This window comes from Equus quagga, chromosome 5 (genome assembly GCF_021613505.1).
Source record: "Equus quagga isolate Etosha38 chromosome 5, UCLA_HA_Equagga_1.0, whole genome shotgun sequence".
Taxonomy (NCBI): Eukaryota; Metazoa; Chordata; class Mammalia; order Perissodactyla; family Equidae; genus Equus; species Equus quagga.
Window position 1 is genome coordinate 35,084,880 of NC_060271.1, and position 24,707 is coordinate 35,109,586.

The following is a 24,707-nucleotide window of genomic DNA, read 5'->3' on the forward strand; positions in this document are numbered from 1 at the left end:
CCTCCCACTCCTCGGGGGATAGTCACCTTTGACCTTAGGAACTTTCAACTTTCCTTTCTGCTGACACCCCTGCCCCTGGGTACTGGGTCCCCCACGGGGCACCCTCGGGGCTCACTCTGCAGAACTTGCTGACTGACGGTTGCTGGCGGAGAGACGGCGGCCTTGGGAGGGAGGGAGGCCACCCCTCCCGCACCCCCACCTCCTGGTCTCCCGGCTGCTGCTCTGCTGCTCTCAACGAAGCAGTGACCTCGCAGTGTGTAGTGTGGCGTGGTGATTCAGAGCCGGCCCTGGAGTCTGACGGTGCCACTTGAATCCCAGCGCTGCTGGTTGTGCAACCCAGAGCAGGTTTCTTAGCTTCTCTGTGCCTCGGCCCCCTGGGGTTAGGAATTGTCCCGGTTACTGTGAGCATTCAGTGATGCCGAATGACAAGCGCCCAGCATGATGTCTGGTTCTTGCTGACTGTGGCCATTACTTTTGGCACAGCTACTGTGGGTCAGATGCCATGTGTATGTTACCATGTGCCAGGCCCAGATTGGTCGGGCTCTGAAGCTTGGGGTCCATCTGCCAGCCTACTGTCTCCTGATGTGAGTACCTGTGTCCTTTCCTCCCAAATGTTTGAAACGTCAGGGGGACAAGACCTGTCCCCAACCAAGTGTCAGGAGGCTATGGTGTGGCCGTGTTAGCAGGACACCCTCTCTCTCCAAATGGGGTTCCCCCGGACCACCCAGGCCCTACGGTACCCTAAGAAGGATCATCCTATCCCAGCCTCCTCCCCCTCCCGCAGAGCCCTCGAACCTCTCCACCTGTCGCAGGTGCTTTACCCGCCCCCCAGACAGTGGCAGGACCATACCTATGTAAATGTCTCTGCAAATGTCCTGGTGTCAAGCTGCCAGCTCTCCAGTGAGGCACAGCCGTCTCCCGGGACCCCCACTTTCCAGCCATGGGACCCCAGGCCAGGGCGGTCTGCTCGTTCCTCTTCCTGCTGCAGGTTCTGGCTGAGCCGCCTGAGAACTCGGACTTCTACCTGGCTGGCGATTACCTCCTGGGCGGCCTTTTCACCCTCCACGCCAACGTGAAGGGCACTGTCAACCTCAGATACCTGAAGGTGCCCAAGTGCAAGGAGTAAGTCTCCAGCTGAGGCTGGAAGGTGGCGCGGGCTGGAGTGGGAAGCGGGGGCTGGGCCTGGGGAGGCCAGGCCAGCACCGAGGGCTCAGGATGCTCCTCCTTGTTCACCGCCAAACCCCCATCCTGGGTGCACCCCACTGGCCCCCAGGGAGATCCCACCCAGTCCACGTTACGGAAATCGTCGGCAATTGTATTCTGAAATGCTGAGACCTGATTGTCACAATGTCAGATCTCTTAATAAAGAGTGACAGGATGTTTGAGGCTGGAGGAGCCTTAGAGACTCTCAAAACCATCACTTTGGCAACTGGGGGCCTCCCAGGGGGCCCGCGTCAAGGCCCAGCCTGGACACCAGGTGCCTTTGGGAGGCAGGATGCGCTTTTCTGCAGCAGGTCCTCAGACTGGAGAGGAAGGCTGTGTTTTCCCAGGGCTGTGGTTGGGTGGGTAGGAGTGCTGTCAGGACTGGAAGGATTTCCTTCGGCTGTGCCCCCTTCCCCTGTGAGCCCCTTGGCATGGCAGCATCACTCAGAGATTGGGTTGGCCATCTTCCTGCAAGCATGGGATCACGGGATTACAGAGTAGTGACCTCGTGCAGAGGGGAAGAAGGCATTCTGGGAGTGAGGCACAAAGGAGGGAGAGTGGAGTAGATGGTGAAGCGCTGACTATAAGAAACGCACAAGTTATATGATGTTGGGGAAGGTTGTGTAACGGCTTGAGAATTGTGAGGGTGGTGGTGCCGGTGATGACACTAAGCACGATGTTGGATGTTCTGATGCTTGCCATAATGGTGGGGAGTCCAACGAAGTGAGGGTGGTGAGGGTGATGATGCTCACCATGGTGATAGCAGTAGTGCTGGTGACAATGAAAATGGTGGAGAGTATGGTGATGATGAGGGCGGTGATGGTGGTGATGGTGAGGTTGATGGTAGTGATGGTGATGATGGTGGTGGTGATGGTGGTGACAATGATGGTGTTGATGGCAGTGATGGTGATGGTGGTGGTAATGGGAGTGATGGTGATGGTAGTGTTGATGGTGGTGATGATGGCGATGGTGGTGGTGATTGTAGTGATGGTTATGATGGTGATAGTGATGGTGATGGTGGTGTTGATGGTAGTGATGGTGATGATGATGATGGTGGTAGTGATGCTGGTGATGATGGTAGTGATGGTGGTGGTGGTGATGGTGGTGGTGATGGTGATGATAGTGGTCCTGGTGGTATTGGTAATGATGGTGACAGTGATGGCAGTAGTGATGATACTGGTAATAGGAATAGTAGATGATGATGGTGAGAGTGGTGATAATGATGATGGAGTGGGTAATCGTGGTCACATTTGTGGCCATTGGTAGAGTGGTGATGGAGGTCATGGGTATGGTGATAGCGATGGTGGCCACAGAGATCCTAGTGTCAGAGGTGGTCATAGGGACGATGGTGATCCTAGAGACGTGATAATGGTAACAATGATGTGATAAAAATTCCATAGTTTTCTGGAGTGGCTCGTTCTTAGGCAATGCCTTGGCCTTCCTATGACAGGCAGGAGGGGCAAGGTGACTCTCCCCTCCCCTGCCCTCCCCTCTCCTCCTCACTGTGGACTTGTCCCCGCCCCCACCCCGTGGTGGCCCCCAGGTATGAAATGAAGGTGCTGGGCTACAACCTCATGCAGGCCATGCGCTTTGCGGTGGAGGAGATCAACAACCTCCGCAGCCTGCTGCCGGGAGTGCTGCTGGGCTACGAGATCGTGGACATCTGCTACGTCTTCAACAACGTGCATCCCGTGCTCTACTTCCTGGCGGGGGAGGACTATTTACTGCCCATCGAGGACGACTACAGCTCCTACGCGCCCCGCGTGGTGGCCGTCATCGGCCCTGACAACTCTGAGTCCACCATGACCGTGGCTCACTTCCTCTCCCTCTTCCTCCTTCCGCAGGTGAGGCCCCGGGCCCGTGGAGCAGAGGCTGGGGATGGGGGGCTGAGGAGTGATTGTCCAGAGGGCTCACTTCCCCCCACCATCACAGGGGGTGGAGGTGGGAGAAGATGCAGCATCAGGACCACAACCCTGATCCAGAAAGGCAGCCTGGACTGTTGGTTCAGGGCTCCGGCTCTGGAGGCAGACAGACCTGGGTGTGCATCTCGGCTCCGAGTCTTGGCCATTGTGAGGCCTTGAGCAAATCTCTTAATTCTTCTGAGCCTCAGTTTCCCCACCTATAAAAGGGGATGCTAAGAGTCCTATCCCAGGACTGTCTGAAGATTAACATTCAACCTATGGAAGAGTTTGCAGGTAGGGAGTCCACACTGTCGTGTAAAGCATCTTGCACAAGCACAGAAACTCAGAAAGTGCCCAATATTATCCTAGCTCGTGGTCTGCCGCATAGCAGGTCCTCGGAAAAGTGCCATTAGTATTACTGCTCTTACTAGATTGAAATGGGCTAGTCCAGAACTGGCATAAAATATCTATTCATTAAAGAGCAGCTGGCACTGGACCCGGCACACAGCAGGTAGTTACAAATACTGTCATTTTCACTGTTGTATTTAGTGTGGAAAGCATCTGGCCCAGGGGCTGACACACAGTAGGTACTCGATAAGTGTTAATATTCTCATGTGAAGCATCTAGTCCGGGACTGAACTCGTTGTTTCATTGATCTCACGAGGATTTATTGAGCACCTACTGTGCCGGGTACCGTTGGAGGCACTGGAGGTGCAGCTGCAAACAGACCAACAGAAGTCACGGCCCTAGGCAGCTCATCTTGGGGAGAGACAGACGATAGATGCGAATGCATCAGTGATGGAGGATGTCAGCACTCGAGACATGCGATGGCCGGGAGGGGTTGAGCGATAAGGGAGATGGAGGGTGTCGGGGGACCTGCACGGGGGGAGAGGGGGACTGCAGTTCCAAACAGGGTGGTCAGGGGGTCTCACTGCCAGTTGCACAGAGACCTGAGGGAGGTGAAGGAGTGAGGGAGCCATGTGGGCCTCTAGGAGAAGAGCATTCAGGAAGAGGTGCCTGGTGTGTTCAGAAGTGGGAGCAGAGGGAGAGCAGGAGGAGATGAAGTCAGGGAGATGAGGGCTGGGCCAACGACGGGGCCCCTTAGGGGCCACTGAAGACCTCTGGCTTTTCCTGAAGAGCTGTTGGAGGGTTTGAGCAGAGGAGTAATGTGACTGACCTGTGTGTGAGCAGGACACCCTGCTGCCACATTAAGGGTAGATGAGGACATTGTGGTAGCCCAAGCAAAGATGATCGTGGCTGGACCAGGATGGTGCGGGAAGGTGGCCGGCTCTGGATGGACACATTTTGAAGGCAGACCCAGTGGGATTTGCTGATGGGTTGAATGTGGCATGTGTGAGAGAGAAGAGCCGAGGAGGACTCCACAGTTCGGGGCCTGAGGAACTGGAAGGATGGATTCGCATCCACTGAGATGGGCAGGCTGTGGGCAGGGCAGGTTCAGAGGGACTGGAGTTCGGGTGGGATTTGTTGAGTTGGAGATGCCAGATGGGCAGTTGCAAATAGGAGCCTGAAGTTTAGGAGAGAGGTCCAGGCCAGGGCTGTTGGGAGTTGTCAGCATGCAAAGTATTTCAAACACTTTTAAACTACTGACTGGATGAGATCACCAGGGAGGGACAGCAGAGGGAGAAGAAACCAGGACCGAAGGCAGACCCTGGGTCCTCCAAGGTTAAGACGTCACAGGGAAGAGAAGGAACCAGCAGAGGAGATCGAGCGACCAGCAAGTTGAGAAGACCAAGAGGGTGAGGGAGGAAATGGGACTAATCTGATGGTAGTGATGGTGAGGAGGAAAGCACTATGCTCAGGGACACACAGTAGGTGCTCAGTAAGTGTTACTAGATGGTAGGAATGACAATGATATGAATCATAGGCTGGGCATGGCATGTCATGGGTTCTCATTAAATGCTGTGTGCTGATGACCATCATGATGATGGTGGACATCACCAAGACCAGGGTGCGGCACATAGTAGGTGCTCAATAAATGTTACTACAATGATCATCATGATGATGCTAACATAAAAAACCTAGCTGGGGTCTGGCACACAGTAGGTTCTTATGAAACGTCACTACAGAGATGACCATGATGACGATGGGGTAAACCACCCACCCCTGGGCGTGGCTGGTACTCCGTGCTCCTTAAACGCCACCAGGATGATGTGGCAGGTGGAGCCCCCGTGGGGCCGTGGCCAAGTGGGGCCCTCACTAATGCCAGCGGCCCTCCCCTCCGGCAGATCACCTACAGCGCCATCAGCGACGACCTGCGCGACAAGCTGAGCTTCCCGGCCGTGCTGCGCACGGTGCTGGGCGCCCATCACCACATGGAGGCCATGGTGCAGCTGATGGTGCACTTCCGCTGGAACTGGATCATCGTGCTGGTGAGCAGCGACGACTACGGCCGCGACAACAGCCAGCTGCTCAGCAAGCACCTGGCCAGCCACGACATCTGCATCGCCTTCCAGGAGGTGCTGCCCATGCCGCAGCCCAACCAGACCGTGACGCCCTACGAGCGCCAGCGCCTGGCGGTCATCGTGCAGAAGCTGAAGCAGAGCACGGCGCGGGTGGTTGTCGTCTTCTCGCCGGACCTGGCCCTGCACAACTTCTTTCTCGAGGTGCTGAACCAGAACTTCACGGGCGCCGTGTGGATCGCCTCTGAGTCCTGGGCCGTTGACCCGGTCCTGCACAACCTCACTGAGCTGCGCCACACGGGCACCTTCCTGGGCGTCACCACCCAGAGGATGACCATCCCGGGCTTCAACGAGTTCCGTCTGCGCCGCGCCCAGGCCAGGCAGCCCGCGCCCAACAGGACCAGCAAGGGGGCCACCTGCAACCAGGAGTGTGACACCTGCCTGGACACCACCTCATCCTTCAAAACCATCCTCACTCTCTCCGGCGACCGCACGTCCTACGGCGTGTACTCGGCTGTGTACACCGTGGCCCACGCGCTGCACAGCCTCCTGGGCTGCAACCAGACCAAGTGCCGCAAGGAGGTGGTCTACCCGTGGCGGGTGAGGCTCGGCCCGGAGAAAGCGGGGGCCCCAGGGAGCAGGCGCAGAGTCCATGGCCGAGGAGACCACAGGGTGCCTGCTGCTTTGCTCTAGCTTCTCCCTCCCTTGGCGGGTTCTGGATACACAGGTGGGAGATACCGTGGGGCAGGCCCAGCTCTAGACGCATGGAACCAAAACTCCCTCCTCGTGCCTTTTAAAAATACTAATTTAATCATCACCATCCAAAATAGTCTGCTGTTGGAGATTCGGGTGAATGACCCTTGAAGGAAGTCCCGCGGGCAGTGGGAGCCCCGGGTCCCCTGCCATCCCTCCAGGCCTGAGGCCCTGGCGGTGGGCTTGAGTTTTCCCATAAGCCCTCCCAGGCCGTGGCCAGGGTTGTGGACCGTCGCAGTGTCCCGGTTCTGCATCACCATGATTCAGACCTGGAATTTAAATCTGTATTTTCTTGACTTACACACACACACACACACACACACACACACACACACACCCCGCCCATCAAATGTAAGCCTGGGAGAGCAGGCACCTGTCAGTCCTAGTCACACTCACCCTCCTGCGAAAGCTTCGGGGGTGTGGAAGGTTTTGCTGAGGACCGGGAGGAGCAGAGGGGATGTCCGTCAGAGGCGTGCACTTTGTACCTTGCTCTCTGGGCTTAAACAATTCACTGTCTTTTCATAGTTGGGTGCCCAGCTGCCCAGGCTGTTGCTTGGCCTCTCCCCCAGCCCCTGTGTATGTCCCGTCTTTATTCTCCCCTTCCTCCCTTTTGTGGGTCACCCCATCCCCAAACATCTGTTCACTTCCTTAACTTCGTTAGCTCTTAAAAAATCCCCTCCCCTTATTCTATTTGTTTGTAGGTACCTCTCCACCCCATAATCTCAGAGCCTAACCTTGCAGCCCTACATGCTTATCTCAAAAAGGTACAGCAGGCAGTCAGAGGTGCCACCATGCCTGGGCGGAACAGGGGCATCACCGGGTGTCAGGGGTCAGCGAAGACAGGGTTCAAGGAGTGGGGGAGGGCAGACACTGCACATTCCAGGAGGAGAGTCGGTGGGGGGCGGCCTGGACAGGTGGTTGGACCAGTGTGGCGGAAGAGTGGGGGGAAGGGGAGCTGAGGTGACCGTGGAGGGCATCAGGGCCGGAGGGAGCGGTTGGGGCTTTGTCCTGGATGCAGCAGGAGCCCGCAGAGAGTTCACGCTGAGCACCACGGTGGTGCTGTTGAGACAATCCAATAAGCCAGCTTAGGGTGGAGGGTGATAGAGGCCAGCCCCGAGCAGGTGCGTGGCTCCACGAGCTGGGCGACCTGGGCTCCAGCCCTCCCTCCCATCGCCCTAGCTGGACCCACTTGCGCAGACCCACAACCTGTGAAACCGTATGTGGCGTCCTTATGTGCCCCCACCAAGGTTGGCTCATGCCAGGCCACCCTGTTTATTTTTGTCGTAACACTGATCCCAAGTTGTTGTTATTGTGTTTATTTATTTGTGTCCTTGCCTGTTGTCTCTTCCCTACCCCGCCCTTCAAATGTAAGCCCAGGGGAGCAGGGACCTGTCAGTCCTATTCAGTGCTGTGTCCCTGGCTGCTGTCTCTGGGTCTGGCTCAGGGCTGACTCTCACTGAAGGTTTATTGGATGATGGATGGGGGAATGAGCACACAGTGTGCCCAGCATAGCGCCAAACCCCTTCCACGAACTATCACTGATCCCCAAGGACCCCGTGTGCAGACACTGTTACTTTACTCTTTCTCTCCCGTATGCAGATGAAATAGACATTCAAAGAGCTGCCGGTCACCCAGCTCGGGAGTGGCGGTGAAATAGGGGAGGGGCAGTGGGGATGAAGAGGAGGGCACCCCCGGGAGAGGCGAGGTGGAGGGAGAGGCCTCGGGGGAGATGAGGAGGCTTGGAGATGGAAGCTGGGAGGATGTGCTGGCAGGTGACAGCAGGGGTCCGATCAGGGGAGGCTGGGTAGACGCCAGCTGGCACGTGTGTGGGGGCTTCGGCCGTCCGAGGGAAAGTGTTCAGCAGGTTATTGAGGGTCAGAGTTGCGAGGTCCCCTCAGTATCTTCTGGTCCAATCCCTTATTTTACAAAAGGGGGATGGGGTCCCAGGGACCGTAACAGGGCCCACTCAGCCAGCCAGGACCACAGCTGGGTTCGTTTCCACCTGCTCGCCGTCCTCGCTCGCGCTTCACTCTTTTCTCCGCCTCCCCCTACCCCTCAGACGTCTCAGTTATGACCCATCGCCCATCTGTTGGGAGGCAGCTGATGAGGAACTGAGCAGAGCTTTGGAATCAGGCAGACCTGGGTTCGAATCCCAGCTCTGCCACCATGAGCTGTGCCGCCTTGGGCAAGTTATTTAATATCTCTGAGCTTCCGTTTTCTCATCTGTTAAATAAAAGGACTCGTAATACCCTGCTGGGTTGTTGAGAGGACTGACAATAACGTGTGCCCGTCACCTGGCTCAGAGCAGAAGCTGAGTGTCCTCTGCGTTCATTTCTGCCCCCAGTGTAGGGAAGACGGTGGGGCTGGGGGCGGAGCCACTGCTGGGGCGGGGCCGGGGCTAGGTGAGGAGGGAATCAAGGCTCGTGCCCCACGGGGCTCCTGAGATGCCCAGGCCCCTGCTGATGACAGTGCTGGCCGCTGCCCCGCCGCACAATGGCAGGGACAATGTCTTCTGACCCCATGCCTTGGACCCCTGGAAGCCCAGGCTGCTCAGCCCAGCTTGGCCAGGTCACTGCAGGGGTGTGACAGGGCCGGCAGCCCTGGCTCTCCAGAGGCTCTGCCATCCCGATCCCCATCCTCAGGCCACCCACCTGGGAGGAGCCTCCCTCCTCTCCTCTCCCAGGCCCGGCAAGCTGTGCAAATCCCAAAGAGGCTTCCAGAGCCAGGGGCTCACTCCCCGGGGCGGGGCAGGGAGAAGGCTAGGGCTCATCTCCCTTGGCTATCTGTCTGTCAGTCCCCGAGGTGAGGTGAGCTCTGGGCCCCCAAGAGGTAGCGCAATAGACTCTCCCATTTATGGAGGGAAAACCTAGGAGCCAGATTAATGGGCTATCTAAGCTTGAAGCCCTTTCGGGATCAGCTCAGAGAGGGTCGGTGACCTGCCCAAAGTCACCCAGTAAACTGAGGACAGAGCTAGGCCTGGAATTCAGGCCAAAGGAGGCCTAGTCCAAAGCATGTTCTCGTATGTACCAGCTTCTGCATCCTGAGTGATGCGGGATGAGGTGGGGGAGACTGGAGAGAGTGTAGACTCTGCAGTGTAGGGAGGCAGGAGGCACCCAGGGGGCAGGGCGATCCCAGCTGACCCTTGCAGGTGGGAGAGGCAGTGGACTCTGGACCCCAGGTATTGGGTCCCAGAGGGGTGGCCGAGGTGGCTTCCAGGGAAAAGGAACCATCAGCTCTTTGGTGGGAGGGGAGCGTTGACTATTTTTCAGGCACCTGTCTAAGCCCCAGAAATCTATTAACGCATTGATTGCTTCAGGGCCCAGAAGATAGTGTTTCTGTTTCTCCCACTTTGCTGAAGAGGAAACTAGGATTCAGAGAGGTTAAGTGACAGGCCCAAGGCCTCGCAGCAGGAAGTCTAAACTCACATGTGTCTGACTCCGGAATCTGAGCTCCCGGCCACTGCCTCCAAACCCCACACTTTCAAAGCCTTACTGCCCCACGTGACTGATGTGGAAACCACGGCCAGCGGGAGGGTGGCATTTCTCCCAGTCTGACCCGACCTTGGACTCCAGCTCCTCTTTCGTCCCCTCCGGCCCCTCTAGCTGCTTCAGGAGATCAAGAAGGTCAACTTCACCCTCCTGGGCCACCAGATCTTCTTCGACCAGCAAGGGGACCTGCCCATGCGCCTGGAGATCGTCCAGCGGCAGTGGGACCCGAGCCGGAGCCCCTTCCAGACTGTGGCCTCCTACCACCCCATGCTGAAGAAGCTGAGGGACATTCATGAGGTCTCCTGGCACACCCCCAACAACACGGTCAGCTCTCAGCAGGGCTGGTGTGGGCAGGGCCTGAGGGCTGGGGGGGGTCTCTCTCTGTAGGTGTGTTGTCTGGGGGACTGTCCTTCCTCCGTTGACTGAGGACTGTGGAAGTCCAGGGCTTTCTCGCTCTTCAGGGTCCCCTGGAAAGGAAACGTTTGCTGTGTGCAAAGGACTTCAATTTTCATGTCGACCCTAGGAAATAGATGCTGCTATTCTCTCTGTTTTATGGGTTAGAAAACTGAAGGCACAGAGTGGTTGCATGACCTGCCGAAGGCCACACAGCTTGTCTGTGTCTCCGTATACACATTCAGGCAACATCCTATCAATTAATACTCACGTTTTTGGCACAGTAGCTGTGCCTTCCACTGTGTCTGACATCTTTCAGTCTAAAGCTCCTTCGTTTTACCCTCTTCAGACAATTAGCTGTCAGAATGCCACTGGTGCGGGGAGGGGTGGAGACCCAGCCTTGTGCAGTGAGGAGGGGCTCTAAGAGCGTCTCAAAGAAGCTTCATCTCCCCATGCCCGACTCTCTCCCCAGTCCCAGAGGTACCCGGTGCTGCCAGCTCCAGCGTTCTCGGGGATTTTTATGGTGGAAGTGGGGTTGGGGTCAATTTGTTTGCTAGAGCTGCCCACAAAGTACCACAAACTGGGGGGCTTCACGGACGGACATGAAGGAGAATCCGTCCCAGCCTCCCCCCGGCTTCTGGCGCTGTGCTGGCCATCCCTGGCTCTCCCCGGCTGGTAGAAGCATCGCCCCCTCTCTGCCTTCACCTTCCCCCGGCGTCCCGCCTGTGGGCGCGTCTGTCTCCAGATCGCTCCCTTTTATAAAGACATCAGTTGTCCTGGAGGAAGGGTCCACTCCACTCCTGTATGACCTTGTCTTAACTGATCTGCAATGACCCTATTTCCAGATAAGGTCACCTTTTTAGGTCCTGGAGTTAGGACTCCAACATTTGAATTTTGAGGGGGTCACAATTCAACAAACAACAGTATCTTAGCCTGGGTCTCCCCCAGAAAGCAGAGCCTGAGGCAAGGGTTTCTGTGAGGATAGTTTATTCCAGGACGTGATCCAGGGGAACGGGAGAGAGAGACCGGGGAGAGGTCGACAGGGAAGAGGGAAAGTCGGTACAAGAGAATGTTCTTAGCTGGACGCCGCTGTGAACAAACGGCACTCAGTCTTTCCAGAACCTTCTGAGGAGCCACGTTAGATTGTCCCCCAAGGGAGGGAAGAGGCTAGCACTGATCCACTGGCTCCATACCAGATCCCACCCCAGTGCTCAAGGGTTGCTCCGAGGGGCGTCGACTTCCTTGCACTTCCAGGTCGCACTTGGAGGAGAGCCCGGCAGCTTCCTGCGGGCATCTCACAATGCAGCGCCAGGGCAGACAGTGAAAGAGATCTGTAGCCGAGGGAGGTGCTAGCAGGTGACATCTGCGTGAAATTGGTTGTTGCAGCCATGGCCAGAATGAAAGGTGGGCCAAGAAAGTATGAGGGAGGCCACAGAGATGTCCACGCTTCATTTCACTCATTGTGTCTGTGTCCTCCCTTCAGCCTGGTGAGTGGGAGCTTTTAGGGCGGGGTAGGGCCCCGCCTCTACCCAAGGGGACTGGAGTGGCCCAGCCACAGCCCTGCTGCTGCAGCTGGGCCCAGGTGTAACAGATATGCATCCTCTCTCCCTGCCACCATCCATTCTGGATTCCTTCACCCTCAGCCATTTGGCTGCTCTGGGTCACGGGGCTGGTGGGGTGACCCAGACATTGATCCCCAAGGTGTCTGAGCCCGTAGTCGCCTTTTCCTTGCTGGCCTGTGGTCGTGGCTGTTGTCCAGTAGCAGTAATCACTGGCCAGAAGCGCCAAGGGCTGCCTTGATGAGCCCCCTGAGATCCAGACCTACTCCTTCCTGCCTGCCTTGTGCTAATCCGCGTCAATTACCTTCTCCTTTCTTGACCTTCTTGTTCACTGGCATGAGGCCCCCTAAATGACCAGCTGGTAACCATAGAGCCCACGTGAATGGTGGTGGGAGTAGTCCCCTCCGGAGACCAGAACCTCTATTCTAGCAGGGTCTAAGGTTGTGGGGACGAGAAGGACCAATTCGACAGCAGGCCCCTGAGAACACTGGTAAGTGTGGCCATCTTCCTCCCTCGGGGTTGTTGGACCCGCATCTTCTAGCTGTTGGGACCACAGCGCTCTGAACCAGCTTCTACTCAAGGCTTAGACCTCGTCCTAAAGGGCAGTGCCCCCGCCCTCGGGTCATCCCCAAGCTGGTGCCTTGCCTGAAGCTCTAGCATGCCATCCTCTCATTTTATTAGGCTGGATACTTCCAGACGATGTGGCGTATATTGCGATCACGTGCCCATGTCACACCCATTCACCATAAAATGGGTCCCTCGTCTGAGGTGTTGTTACAGGGGACCCCATGTCAGTAAATCATGCCGTCTGTGAGCCCTTGCATAGCGATGCTGCGCAACTGTGAGAGAAAGCAAATCCTTGCAAGATGAGTCAGTGCTCCTGCCAGGGATGAAGGCATCTGATGTGATCCATCTGCCAGCAGCCGGCTGGCTGGTCGTCTTGCATAATGGTGCCAAACCTGGGGCTCAGCGTGGTCTCTGTTGCGGGCAGGCTAGGTGTCCAGCCATGGCAGTAGCTGGGTTGACCATGGTGGGAGGAAGCCCAAGATGCTGGGTCCAGGCCCATGGCCTCCATCCCTGGCCCTGTGGCCACTCTGTTCATGGCCGTTGTGCCAGCCCTGGGTGGCTGAGGACAGAGGCCAGCTGGTCCCTCCTGGATGATTCATCTCTTCTATCTGGCTTTTCATTCCTCTCTGTTCTCTGATTGGCATTCACACGAGACGCAAAGATCTTTGTGCTTTGTGCTCGCTCCCACAGATGCATGCTCATACCTTTCCCCTCGAACTATCTTGTCTCCGTTCGTCCAATCGTGCTCTTCCCGGGCCCCTGAACCACCAGCCCAGCCGTTCATCACTGCCCAGGGGCCCCACTCCCCGGGCTCCAGGAAGTTTCTCCATCCATGCAGAGCGGTCAAGCAAGTGCCCTGCTTGCACCTGGCCACACGAGGAGCACTTTCCCTCCTTCCTGTCCCTCAGGGTCCCACCCCCCGACCCCCACCCCGAGAGGAGCTTACCAGGGCAGTCGCTCATTTTCAGCTCACATTAATCTACCAAGCTGCCTTCTCCGTGAATCATTCCTGAACATTCTCCACCTCTGTCAACTGGCCGTAGAGGATCCCTCCATGAGGACTTAGCCATGATCTGAGGCAGAGGAATTGTCATGACAGAGGTGGATGTTGTAAGAATCGCAACCACTGACTTAAAGCGTACTTGTAGCCTCTGGACCTGCTTTGGCCTGATCCCAAATGCGCCATTTCCATTGTGTGCCGACTTGCCACTCTTTTTGCCCAACCACATGACTCTGAATGTGGCAATCACTTGATGTCCTGAGGCCACGTGCTCCGTCCCCACGAAGGCCCAGCAGGACACCAGGAGCTAACTTTCAAACAGTGAGCGGTGCTTTGTTGCAGAAGGCATGTTGCAGTTGCCTTGTCGCAAACTCTCCCACTGGGCTTGCCCATCCTTACCCATCACAGGGAACCCTAACATCATCGGATCTGCTTGGGCATATGGCCCGAGTGACAGCATAGCTCACACTGCAGCCAGGACCTTCCGCAGAGTCTTTCTCTGGGCCCGTTACTCTGCCTTGAAGCTGGAAGCCATCTGAGTCACCTGATCAAAGTGGGTTGGGGCAGTATTTCCAAGAGCAGTTTATGCTGTTTCCATCTAAAGAGGTTCACCAGCTGCCGTCCTTAATGGTAGGAGGTATAAGATGTGGTGACTGGTCCTTTACTCTAGAATGGATGTCCTGGCATTCCCCAGACCACTGGACCCCTAAAAACATCACTAATGTGGCAGGTCCCCCTTGAATCTTTGTAGGGTTTATCTTCTACCCTCCAGCATTCCTGTCTTTGTGGCATAAAGAGTGCTCCCCAGACGCGGTCGGCAGGACGTCGTTAATATAGTGGACCAGCTGGATGACCTGCAGTGTCAGAACGATGAAGTCCCACGTGGCCCACACTGTGATGGCAGAAGAGTAAACTGAACTCTGCCGTAAGATGATGAATGCCCGTGGTTTGAGATCTTTCTTCTTTGTTAATATTGGCGTTTACAGCTAGACATTTCCCTCTAAGAACTGCTTCCTCGTAAGTTTTGGTATGTTTTTATCAATTTTTATTTTTAATTGTAAAAGACATAAAATTTACCATCCTAAGCGTTTTTACAATTTTTTTTTACCGTGATAAAATACACATAACATAACATTTACCATCTTGACCAGTTTTAAGTGTGCAGTTCAGGAGTGTTAAATGCATTCCCGTTCTTGTGCAACCATCGGCGCCGTCCATCTCCAGAACTCTTTCATCTCACAAAATTGAAATTCTATCCTCGTTAAACAATGGCTCCCCATCCCCGCCTCCACGCAGCCCCTGGCAACCACCATTCTCCTCTCTGTCTCTGCTGTTTGGACTCTTCTAAGTACCTCATAAAAGTGGAATCGTGTGGTATTTGTCTTTTTGTGGCTGGCTTATTTGACTGAGCATAATGTCCTCAAGGTTCATCCGTGTTGTAGCCTGTGGCGGAATTTCCTTCCTTTTTAAGACTGAATGATATCCTATTGCATGGATGGACCACGTTTGGTTTATCTGTTTATCCATCAATGGACCCTCGGGTGGCTCCCACATTTTAGCTATTGTGAATAATGCTGCTATGAATACGGGTGTACAGATACCACTTTGAGATCCTGCTTTCAATTCTTTCGAGTCTATACCCAGAAGTGAAATTGCTGAATCATATGTTAATTCTATTTTTGATTTTTTGAGAAACTGCTGCTGTTTTCCACAGTGGCTGTCCTGTTTTACATTCCCAGCAGTGCACAAAGTTTCCAATTCCTCCACATTTTTTGCCACCACTTTTTATTTTCTGATCTTTTCATAGTAGCCATCCGAATGGGTGTGCGACAGTATCTCACTGTAGTTTTAATTTGCATTTCCCTAATGATTACTGATGGGGAGCGTCTTTCCACGTGCTTATTATTGGCCATTTGTGTGTCTTCTTGTGAGAAATGTCTATTCGAGTCCTTTGCTCCTGTTTGAATCGGCTTGTTTGTACTTTTGTTGTTGAGTTTTAGGAGTTCTTTTTATATTCTGGATATTAGTGCCTTATCAGATAGATGATTTGCAAATATTTCCTCCCATTCTGTGGGTTGCCGTTTTATTCTCTGGATAGTGTCTTTTGATGCACAAGATTTTAAAATTTTCATGAAGTCCATTTTGTTTCTTTTTTCTTTTATTGCCTGTGCTTTTGGCATCATATCCGGCAAATCATCGCCAAATCCAACGTCATGGAATTTTGTTCTGTGCTTTTTTCCCAAGAGTTTTTATAGTTTTAGGTCTTTCATTTAGGTCATGGATCCATTTTGAGTTCATTTTTGTATGTGGTGTTAGGTACAAGTCCAACTTTGTTTTTTTGGTTGTGGATTTCCAGTTTTCCCAGTGCCATTCGTAAAAATTATTTTTCCTCATTGACCTTGACTCCCTTGTCAAAAATCGTTTGACCATATGTGTGAGAGTTTATATCTACACTCTATTCTATTCTATTGGTCTATATCTCCGTCTATGTGCTAGTGCCACACCGTTTCACTTACTGTCGTTTTGTAGTAAGTTTTGAACCAGGAAATGTGAGTTCTCCAGCTTTGTTCTTTTTCAAGACTGTTTTGGGTATTCAGAGTCTCTTGAGATTCCACATGAATTTTAAGATGGGTTTTCTATTTCTGCAAAAAAAAGTCATTGGGATTTTGATAGGGCTTGCACTAAATCTGTAGATTGCTGTAGATGGTATTGGCATCTTAATATTAAGCCTTCTAATTCATGAACGTGGCATGTCTTTCCATTTATTTGTGTCTTTAATTTCTTTCCGAAATGTTTTGCAGTTCTCATTGTCCAAGTCTTTCTCTCCTTGGTTAAGTTAATTCCTAAGTATTTTATTCTTTTTGATACTATTGTAAATGGAATTATTTTCTTAATTTCCTTTTTTGATTGTTCATTGTTAGTTTATAGAAATGCACTGGATTTTTGTGTGTTGACTTTCTGTTCTGCTACTTTGCTGACTTAATTTAATGAGTGTAACAAATTTTTCTGTGTGTAATCTTTAGGATTTTCTACACATAAGACCATATCATTTGTGAACAGGTAATTTACTTCTTCCTTTCTCATTTGGGTGCCTTTTATTTCTTTTTCTTGCCTTATCGCTCTGGCTAGGACTCCCAGTACTGTGTTGAATAGAAGTCATGAAAGTGGGCACCCTTGCCTTGTTCCTGATCTTAGAGAAAGGCTTTCAGTCTTTCTCCATTAAGCATGATGTTAGCTGTGAGTTTTTCATATATGGCTTATTATGTTGAGGTAGTCTCCTTCTGCTCTTAGTTTGTTGAGTGTTTTTTTTTATCATGAAAATATGTCGAATTTTGTCGAATGCTTTTCTGCATCAATTGAGATGATCATCTGGATTTTCCCCCTCACTCTGTTAATGTGGTGTATTACATTGATCATTTTTCATATATTGAACCATCTTGCATTCCAGGAATTAATCCCACTTGGTTGTGGTATATAATCCTTTTTTTTCAATAGATTTTATTTTTTTCCTTTTTCTCCCCAAAACCCCCCAGTACATAGTTGTATATTCTTCGTTGTAGGTCCTTCTAGTTGTGGCATGTGGGACGCTGCCTCAGCGTGGTTTGATGAGCAGTGCCATGTCCGCGCCCAGGATTCGAACCAACTAAACACTGGGCTGCCTGCAGTGGAGCGCGTGAACTTAACCACTCAGCCACGGGGCCAGCCCCTATAATCCTTTTAATATGCTGCTGAATTTGGTTTCCTAGCATTTTGTTGAGGAATTTAGCATCACTTTTCATAAGGGATGTTGATCTATAGTTTTTTCTTGTAGTGTCTTTGTCTGACTTTGGTATTAGATTGATGCTGACCTCATAGAATGAGTTAGGGAGTGTTCCCTCCTCTTCATTTTTTTTTGGGGAAAAGTTTGAGGATGATTGGTGTTAGTTCTTCTTTAAATGTTTGGTAGAATTCAGTAGTGAAGCCATCAGGTCCAGGGTTTTTCTTTGTTGGGAGATTTTCGATTACTGATTCAATTCCCTTATTAGTTATATGTGTATCCAGATATTCTATTTCTTCATGATTTAGTCTTGGTAGGTTTTGTGTTTCTGGGGATTTGTCTATTTCATCAAAGTTATCCAATTTGTTGGTGTACAATTACTCATAGTACTCTTTTACAATCCTTTTTATTTCTGTAAAATCAGTACTTTAATTTCTGATTTTAATAATTGAGTCTTCTCTCTTTTTTTCTTAGTCAACCTAGCCAAAGGTTTGTCAATTCTGTAGATCTTTTTCAAAGAGCCAACTTTTGGTTTCATTGATTTTCTCTATTATTTTTCTATTCTCGATTTCATTTATCTCTGCTTTAATCTTTATTATTTTCTTCTTTCTGCTAGCCTTGGGTTTTGTTTGTTCTTTTTTTCTAGTTCCTTAAATTGTAAAGTTAGGCTGTTTATTTGAGATCTTTCTTGTTTTTTTAACGTAAGCATTTGTAGCTATAAGTTTCCCCCATTGGCACGGTTTCATTGTATCCCATGTTTTGTAATGTTGTGTTTCCATTTCATTCATCTATAAGCATTTTCTAATTTCCCTTGTGATATCTTCTTTGATCTGTTGGTTGTTTAGGAGCTCTGTTTAATTTCCACAAAGTTTGCCTTCTGTCACTGATTTCTAACTTCACCCCACTGTGGTCAGAGAAGATACTTTGTGGATATCTATTTGACAAAATCTATTGAGACATAATTTGTAGTCTAACACATGGCCTGTCCTAGAAAATGTCCTATGCACACTTGAGAGGATGTGTGTTCTCTTGTTGTTGGCTAGTGTTCTCTGTATGCCTGTTAGATCCAGTTGGTTTATTGTGCTGTTCAATTCCTCTACTTCCTTACTTATTTTCTGTCTGGTTGTTCTGTCCATTAGTGAGAGTGGGGTATTGAAGTCTACAACCATTATTGTGGAATATCATGTGATGAATTGTCTATTTCTCCCTTCAGTTCTGATGGTTTTTACACCATGTATTTTGGGGCTTTCTTGTTACATGTGTATGTGTTAATAATTATTATATCTTCTTGATGAGTTGACGCTTTCATCATAATAAAATGTTCTTCTTTTTCTCTAGTTACCATTTTTGTTGGTATTTTCCCCCTCTGGCTTCCTTCAAGATTTTATCTTTGCCTTTGTTTTGTTTTTTGTTTTGCGATTTGAATTTGATGTACCTAGGGGTAGGTTTTTGGGTATTTATCCTGTTTGGTACTTTTTGAGTTTCCTAAATCTGTGGTTTGGTGTCTGTCATTAATTTTAGAGACATCTTAGCCATATTTCTTCTATTCCTTTCTCTCTTTCTTCTCTTTTGGCTATTTCCATTAGGTGTGTGTCACACTTGTCGTAATTGCCCTACAGTTCTTGGATATTCTGGGGTTTTTTCACTCTGTTTTTCTTTGCTTTTTGGTTTGGGGTGTTTCTATTGACATACCTTCAAGCTCACTGATTCTTTTGTTGATCATGTCCAGTCTACAGAAGAGTCCATCACAGACATTCTTTATCTCTATTACCGTGGGTTTTTAAAGAATTTTTGCATTTCCTTTTGATTCTTTCTTGGAGTTTTCCTTTCTCTGCTTACATTTCCCATGTGTTTTTGCATGCTGCCCACTTTTTCAATTAGAGCCCTTAACACATTAATCATAGTGATTTTAAATTCCTAGTCCACTAATTCTGGAATCTCTGCTCCTTCTCATTCTTGCTTGGGTGCTTGTTATGTCTCTTCAGGCTGTTTTTTTCAGCCTTTTTAGCATGCCTAGTAATTTTTTTGTTGAAAGCTAGATATGATATATTTAGTAAAAAGAACTGAGGTAAATAAACCTCTAAAATGAGCTGCTGTGTTTACTTTTTGCTCCAGCTGTGGTGTCAGAGACTAAAATTGCCTCCAGTGTCCTTTTTTTGTTGTCTCCCCTGCTCTCTCCATGTTTCCCTGTAGACTCCTTCTTAAATAGAATCTGAACTTTGCAGCTCTTTCAGTTGTAACCCTCCATTATTATATGCGAGCCTGAATGATGTGGTGGCAAGGTGTGAGAGGAGGGGAAGCATTCTGGAATAATCCTGGAACTAGGTCTCACTCACACAGCCTGGCCCCTAGGCTGTGTCCTTCATAAGTGCTTCTCAGCTCCCCCACCTTAGGTGAGACAGGAAGGCTGGAGGGGGCTGGGGTTGGGCCCTTCCCATCCCCTGTGTCAGTTAAGCTCTGATAAAATAGATCCCCCGCCTCCAGGGCAGGCCTTTGAGATGGAGAACAGAATGCTCTGGTGTACTTTAAAATGTTTACTTTTTCTCCTCCCCTACTAGGAGCGTGAGGGGATCTTTCTTCAATATTCACCCTGAAAGCCTGATGAGGCTCCTGGAGGTTAAGGCCGTGCCCCTGGAAGTCTCTCTCTGAAGCTGGTCCCAGCTCAGTCTCCAGCAGTCACTCTCTTAGTCTTCCTGCCAGTTGCTGCAGTTTCCATTCCTGATAAGCTGTGGTTCTTTATATTCACCTGTCTCTCCAGTTTTGGGGTCTGTGCTTCTCTGGGACCCCAATTCTCTGATGGAGCTAAGAAGAGTTGTTGATATTCAGTTTGTTCAGCCTTTTCTTGTTGTGAGGATAGAAATGACGACCCCTAGCTCCTTACATACCAGACTGGAAACCACTGGTCCCCCGGTCTCCCTGGAACCCACTCTGCTGAGACTTTCCTCCACATCACCTTTCTGAAATGGCTTTTGTCGAGTCACTGATGTGTGCATATTGCCATTCCAATGGTCATCGTCACGGTCAGCCCATGAGCAGCTTTGACACAGCTGATCACGTCCTCTCTTTGTAAATAATATCTTTACTTGGGTTCCAAGCCATTCTCCCTCTTGGTCCTCGCGCATCCGTGACTATTCCTTCTAGGTCTCCTTTCCTGATTCCTTCTTCTCTCCTTGACCTTTAAACCCTGGGCAGGGTACCAGAGTTCAGCCTTTGGACTTGTTCTCTTCTCTGTCTACGTGGCTTGAAATATCATCCATATGCTCACCACTCCCAATTTTATATCTTCAGATTGGACTTCTCCCCTCAACTTCAATTCAAATGTTCACCTGGCCACTCAAACCTGCTCCCCTGAGGTCTTCTCATCTCAGTAAAAAGCAACACCACCTTTCCTTTGTTCAGACCCCAAACACTGGAGTTATTCCTGACTCTTTTCTCATCCGGTCCAGCAGTAAGCCTTGTCCAGTCTACCTCTAAATTACATGCAGAATGTGACAACTTCTCATTCTTCTGCTGCTGTCTCCCTGATCAGAACCACCACCGTTTCTCACCTGGGCTACTGCATAACATCCTCCCTAGTCTCTTGCTTCGGCTCTTGCCCCTCACAGTCTATACTCAACACAGAAAACAGGGTGATCCTGTCAAAACGAAGTCAGATCCTGTCACTCCTCTGCTCTCAATCCTCCAGTAGTTTCTCATTTCACTCAGAGTAAAAGACAAAGTCTTTGAACCAATCCACCACTCTCACTCTTGCTCATTCTGCTTGAGCCACACTGGCCTTAGTGCTCCTCCACTATACTGAGTCTCACCACCACAGGGCCTTTGCACATGTCATTCCCTCTGCCTGAATAGACATCTTCATGACTTCCTCCCTTGCAGCCTTCAGGTCTCTGATCCAATGTCACCCATCTCATTTGAAATTGCAATCAGCTCTCCCGTCATTGTCCATCCCCCTTGCATGGCTTTATTTTCCTTCATAGTATTTATCACCATTTGTCATATCACACATTTATATGTGTGTTGTCTCTCTTTTCCATGAAAATATTCATCGCTTAAGAACAGAGACTTTGCCTTATTTGGTTCCTTGCTGTATTCGCAGCGCCTGGCATCAGTGTGTGCTCAATAGCTCTTTGAATGAATGAATGAGTGAACAGCAGGTTGAGGTTCCATGAGTAAGAGGTCGGATTAATCTGGTTACTTAGGGGATAGTGAAGAGATGAGTTTGGAGCAGGGTAGGGAGGATACATGGCAAGGGATTGGGGTGTGTAGGTCTGGATGAGGGGTGTGTGTGTGTGCTTGTTGGTGTGTCCATGCCTTCACGTGTGTGTGGTCCCCTGGGAGGCAGAGAAGACCATGGGGGCCTGGGAAGGTTGGCAGGGGATCAGACTGAATTTTGGTTGATGGAGAGTCCCTGAGGTTCTTCCATGAAGGAGTTTCGGGGAGAACAAGACATCTGGAGATGCCGTCTGATAGCCGTGTGCAAGAGGGACCATGGGGGTGGAGTGGAGGGCAGGAGACCTCTGAGAGGCAAGGAGAGAGGGGCACTGGGGTCAAGTGGTCCTACAGGGTGTCCATTTGTCTGGGCCTTTGGCTCTTCCTATGTGTGTTCTTGCAACACTTCCCTAATTGGTCATCAGAATGATTTTTATGCAGCCTGAACATAATCAGGCCGCTCCCTCACCCAAGAACCCCATGGCCGCCTCCCACTGCCCTCCATTTTTAGTGTGCCGTTGACAAGCCTTCAGAACGTGGCTCTCCCACCCTCTCCTCGTGCACCCTGACTCCAGCCAGGCCCAGACGTGCCCTCTTCCCAAACATGCCACCCGCTCCACTCCTCTACCCCGTTGCTCCTGCTGTTTCCTTTACTTGGAATTCGTTCCTTCATTTCACAGACAATCGTTGGAGGCCTCCTGGGTGCTGGAGACTCTTCTAGGTTCTAGAAATACAGCAGTCGAAACAATAGATGTGATCCCTGCCTCTTCTCTCCTGCCCCTCCACGAAGCCTGGGCTAATTAGGACTCTTGGTTGTAAGCAACAGAAAGCGTTGTAAGCAAAAAAGTTAATTTATTGTCTCACATCATTGAAAACTCTAGGGGTAGACCATGAGGCTTCAGGCAAGGCTGGATCCAGGATCTCACTCTCTCCAATTCTCAGAGCCTTTGTCGGGCATGTTCTCCCCTTGGAGAAAGATGTCTGCCAGCAGCCCCAGAGTCACACCCTGTCTCCTCAGGACCTCAGAAAGTCCCCATCTCAACAGTTGGGTGCTATTGCCTGAAGGAGGTGGCCTGGGTCTTGGGCAGGCAAAACTACAAGGGTCCCAATTCTAATGGCAGTCCCGGCATCCCTGCCCACCCCAGCCAGGGGCCAGGCTTCCCTCCCCTGAACATCCTGCTAGCTGGGGAGAGTAGGGGGCCCCAGAGGGTGGGGAAAGAGGGCTCAGGGTCTTTGGCCCTCCTCCCTCCAGGTCCCCGTGTCCATGTGCTCCAAGAACTGCCAGCCTGGGCAAAGGAAGAAGGTGGTGGGCATGCACCCGTGCTGCTTCGAGTGTATCGACTGCCTCCCCGGCACGTTCCTCAACCAGACTGCAGGTACGGCTCTCAGGCCCGTGCCCATGCCCTGCCCTGCCGCTCTCTGGGGCCCCTCCCCTTTGTCAGGCTCTCTGGGGTCTCCCCCAGGGGACATAACTGTCCAAAGGCCAGGGACCATGTCTGATTCCTCTTGGATCTCCCCAGTTCCTGGTGCGGAGCAAAATCCGCAATGCCTCCAGGAGGGTGGAGAAGGCACAGCCCTCACCCAGGCGGGGCCGTGACTGACCCCCGCTCCACACACACCCTCCCGAGGCCCGGGGCCGTCAGGCCAGGGAGGGTCCAGGGATGAAGACTGAGGAATGTGTGCATGGCTCTGCCAACAGAAGCAACGTTTCCGGGCGGCAGGGACAGTAGCTGACCTCTTCTTCTGGCCTCCCACGTGCTTAGTTCGGAGCATATGATGTTTACTCAGGCAATGTTTACTGAATGACTTCCTCTGCTGGAAGAATTAACATGCCTCCCTAGAGGACGTAACCTCTGGAATCGTGGAGACAGCATTGTCTCTCTGTCCACCTTAGTGTTTAGCATAGTTCAGAGTTGGGGCTCAAATCTCTTTTCACGGCTTCGCTGACTAGTAGATTAAGTGGATGCAGACGTCCAGCAACCCGAGGACTTACTCTGTGCCCAGCAGAGCACAGGGTGCCGAGCGGGTGCTTACCTGGCTTGTCGAATCATTTCACTGGCCGTCCTCCCCCAGCTGGTCCATAGCCCGGAGGCAGGGGCTGGGTGTTACCCGTCTCTGTGGCCTCTCACTCCAGGTGCCTATGACAGTGATGGTGCTCAAAAAAATATTCTTCGAATGGAGTCTTTGAAGAAATGGGTGACTGTCTCTCCCATCAGAGGCTGGGGTCTTGGAAGGAAGGAATCACAGTTGTGAGGCTGTGAGTCAGGGAGACCTCGGTTCAAGTCCTGCCTCTCTAACTTACCGCCTTTGTGACGTTACCTCGCTGAGCCTCGGTCTCCTCATCTGTGAAATGGGGCTGCCGTGAGGAGTCGATGAGCCAGGGGTGTAAGGGACCCGTGAGTGTTGGCCATGATGGCGGGGGCTGCCCTCGTGTCTCTCTCCGCCCCTGGGGACGAGCCCAGGGCAGCCCGGAGCAGGCGGGTGCTGGGAAGGTGGCTTGGCTGACGGGGTGCTGTGGGCTCTTGCAGATGAATTTGACTGCCAGCCCTGCCCGAGTAACGGGTGGTCCCACAGGAACGACACGTCCTGCTTCAAGCGGCGGCTGGTCTTCCTTGAATGGCAGGAGGCGCCCACCATCATTGTGATCACGCTGGCCGCCCTCGGCTTCCTCAGCACCCTGGCCATCGTGGTCATCTTCGGGATGCATTTCCAGACGCCCATGGTCCGCTCGGCTGGGGGCCCCATGTGCTTCCTCATGCTGACGCCGCTGCTGGTGGCGTACATGATGGTCCCCGTGTACATAGGGCCGCCCACCGTCTTCTCCTGCCTGTGCCGCCAGGCCTTCTTCACAATCTGCTTCACCATCTGCATCTCCTGCTTCACCGTGCGCTCCTTCCAGATCGTCTGCATCTTCAAGATGGCCAGCCGCCTCCCGCGCGCCTACGCCTACTGGGTCCGCTACCACGGGCCCTACGTCTTTGTGGCGTTTGTCACGGCGCTCAAGGGGGTCATCGTGGCGGGCAACATGCTGGGCATGACCACCGAGCCCTCCACCCGTGCCGACCTCGATGACCCCAAGATCATGATCGTCTCCTGCAACCCCAACTACCGCAAGGCGCTGCTGCTGAACACGAGCCTGGACCTGCTCCTCTGCGTGGCGGGCTTCAGCTTCGCCTACACGGGCCGCGAGCTGCCCACCAACTACAACGAGGCCAAGTTCATCACCTTCTGCATGACCTTCTATTTCACCTCCTCCATCTCCCTCTGCACCTTCATGTCCGTCTACGACGGGGTGCTGGTCACCATCCTGGATCTCCTGGTCACGGTGCTCAACCTCCTGGGCATCGGCCTGGGCTACTTCGGGCCCAAGTGCTACATGATCCTCTCCTACCCGGAGCGCAACACGCAGGCCTACTTCAACAGCATGATTCAGGGCTTCACCATGGGCAGGGACTAG

The 24,707-nt window shown here is 52.0% G+C and overlaps 1 protein-coding gene across 1 annotated transcript; it reads left to right on the top strand.

Annotated features, from left to right (window-relative positions):
• The first annotated feature begins 940 nt into the window (after positions 1-940).
• Positions 941-24,707, top strand: TAS1R2 (taste 1 receptor member 2). The gene is made up of 6 exons (XM_046663228.1): positions 941-1,122; positions 2,747-3,047; positions 5,351-6,124; positions 9,880-10,089; positions 22,503-22,626; positions 23,779-24,707. Exons 1-6 carry the CDS (start codon positions 941-943, stop codon positions 24,705-24,707), a joined length of 2,520 nt encoding a protein of 839 aa, XP_046519184.1.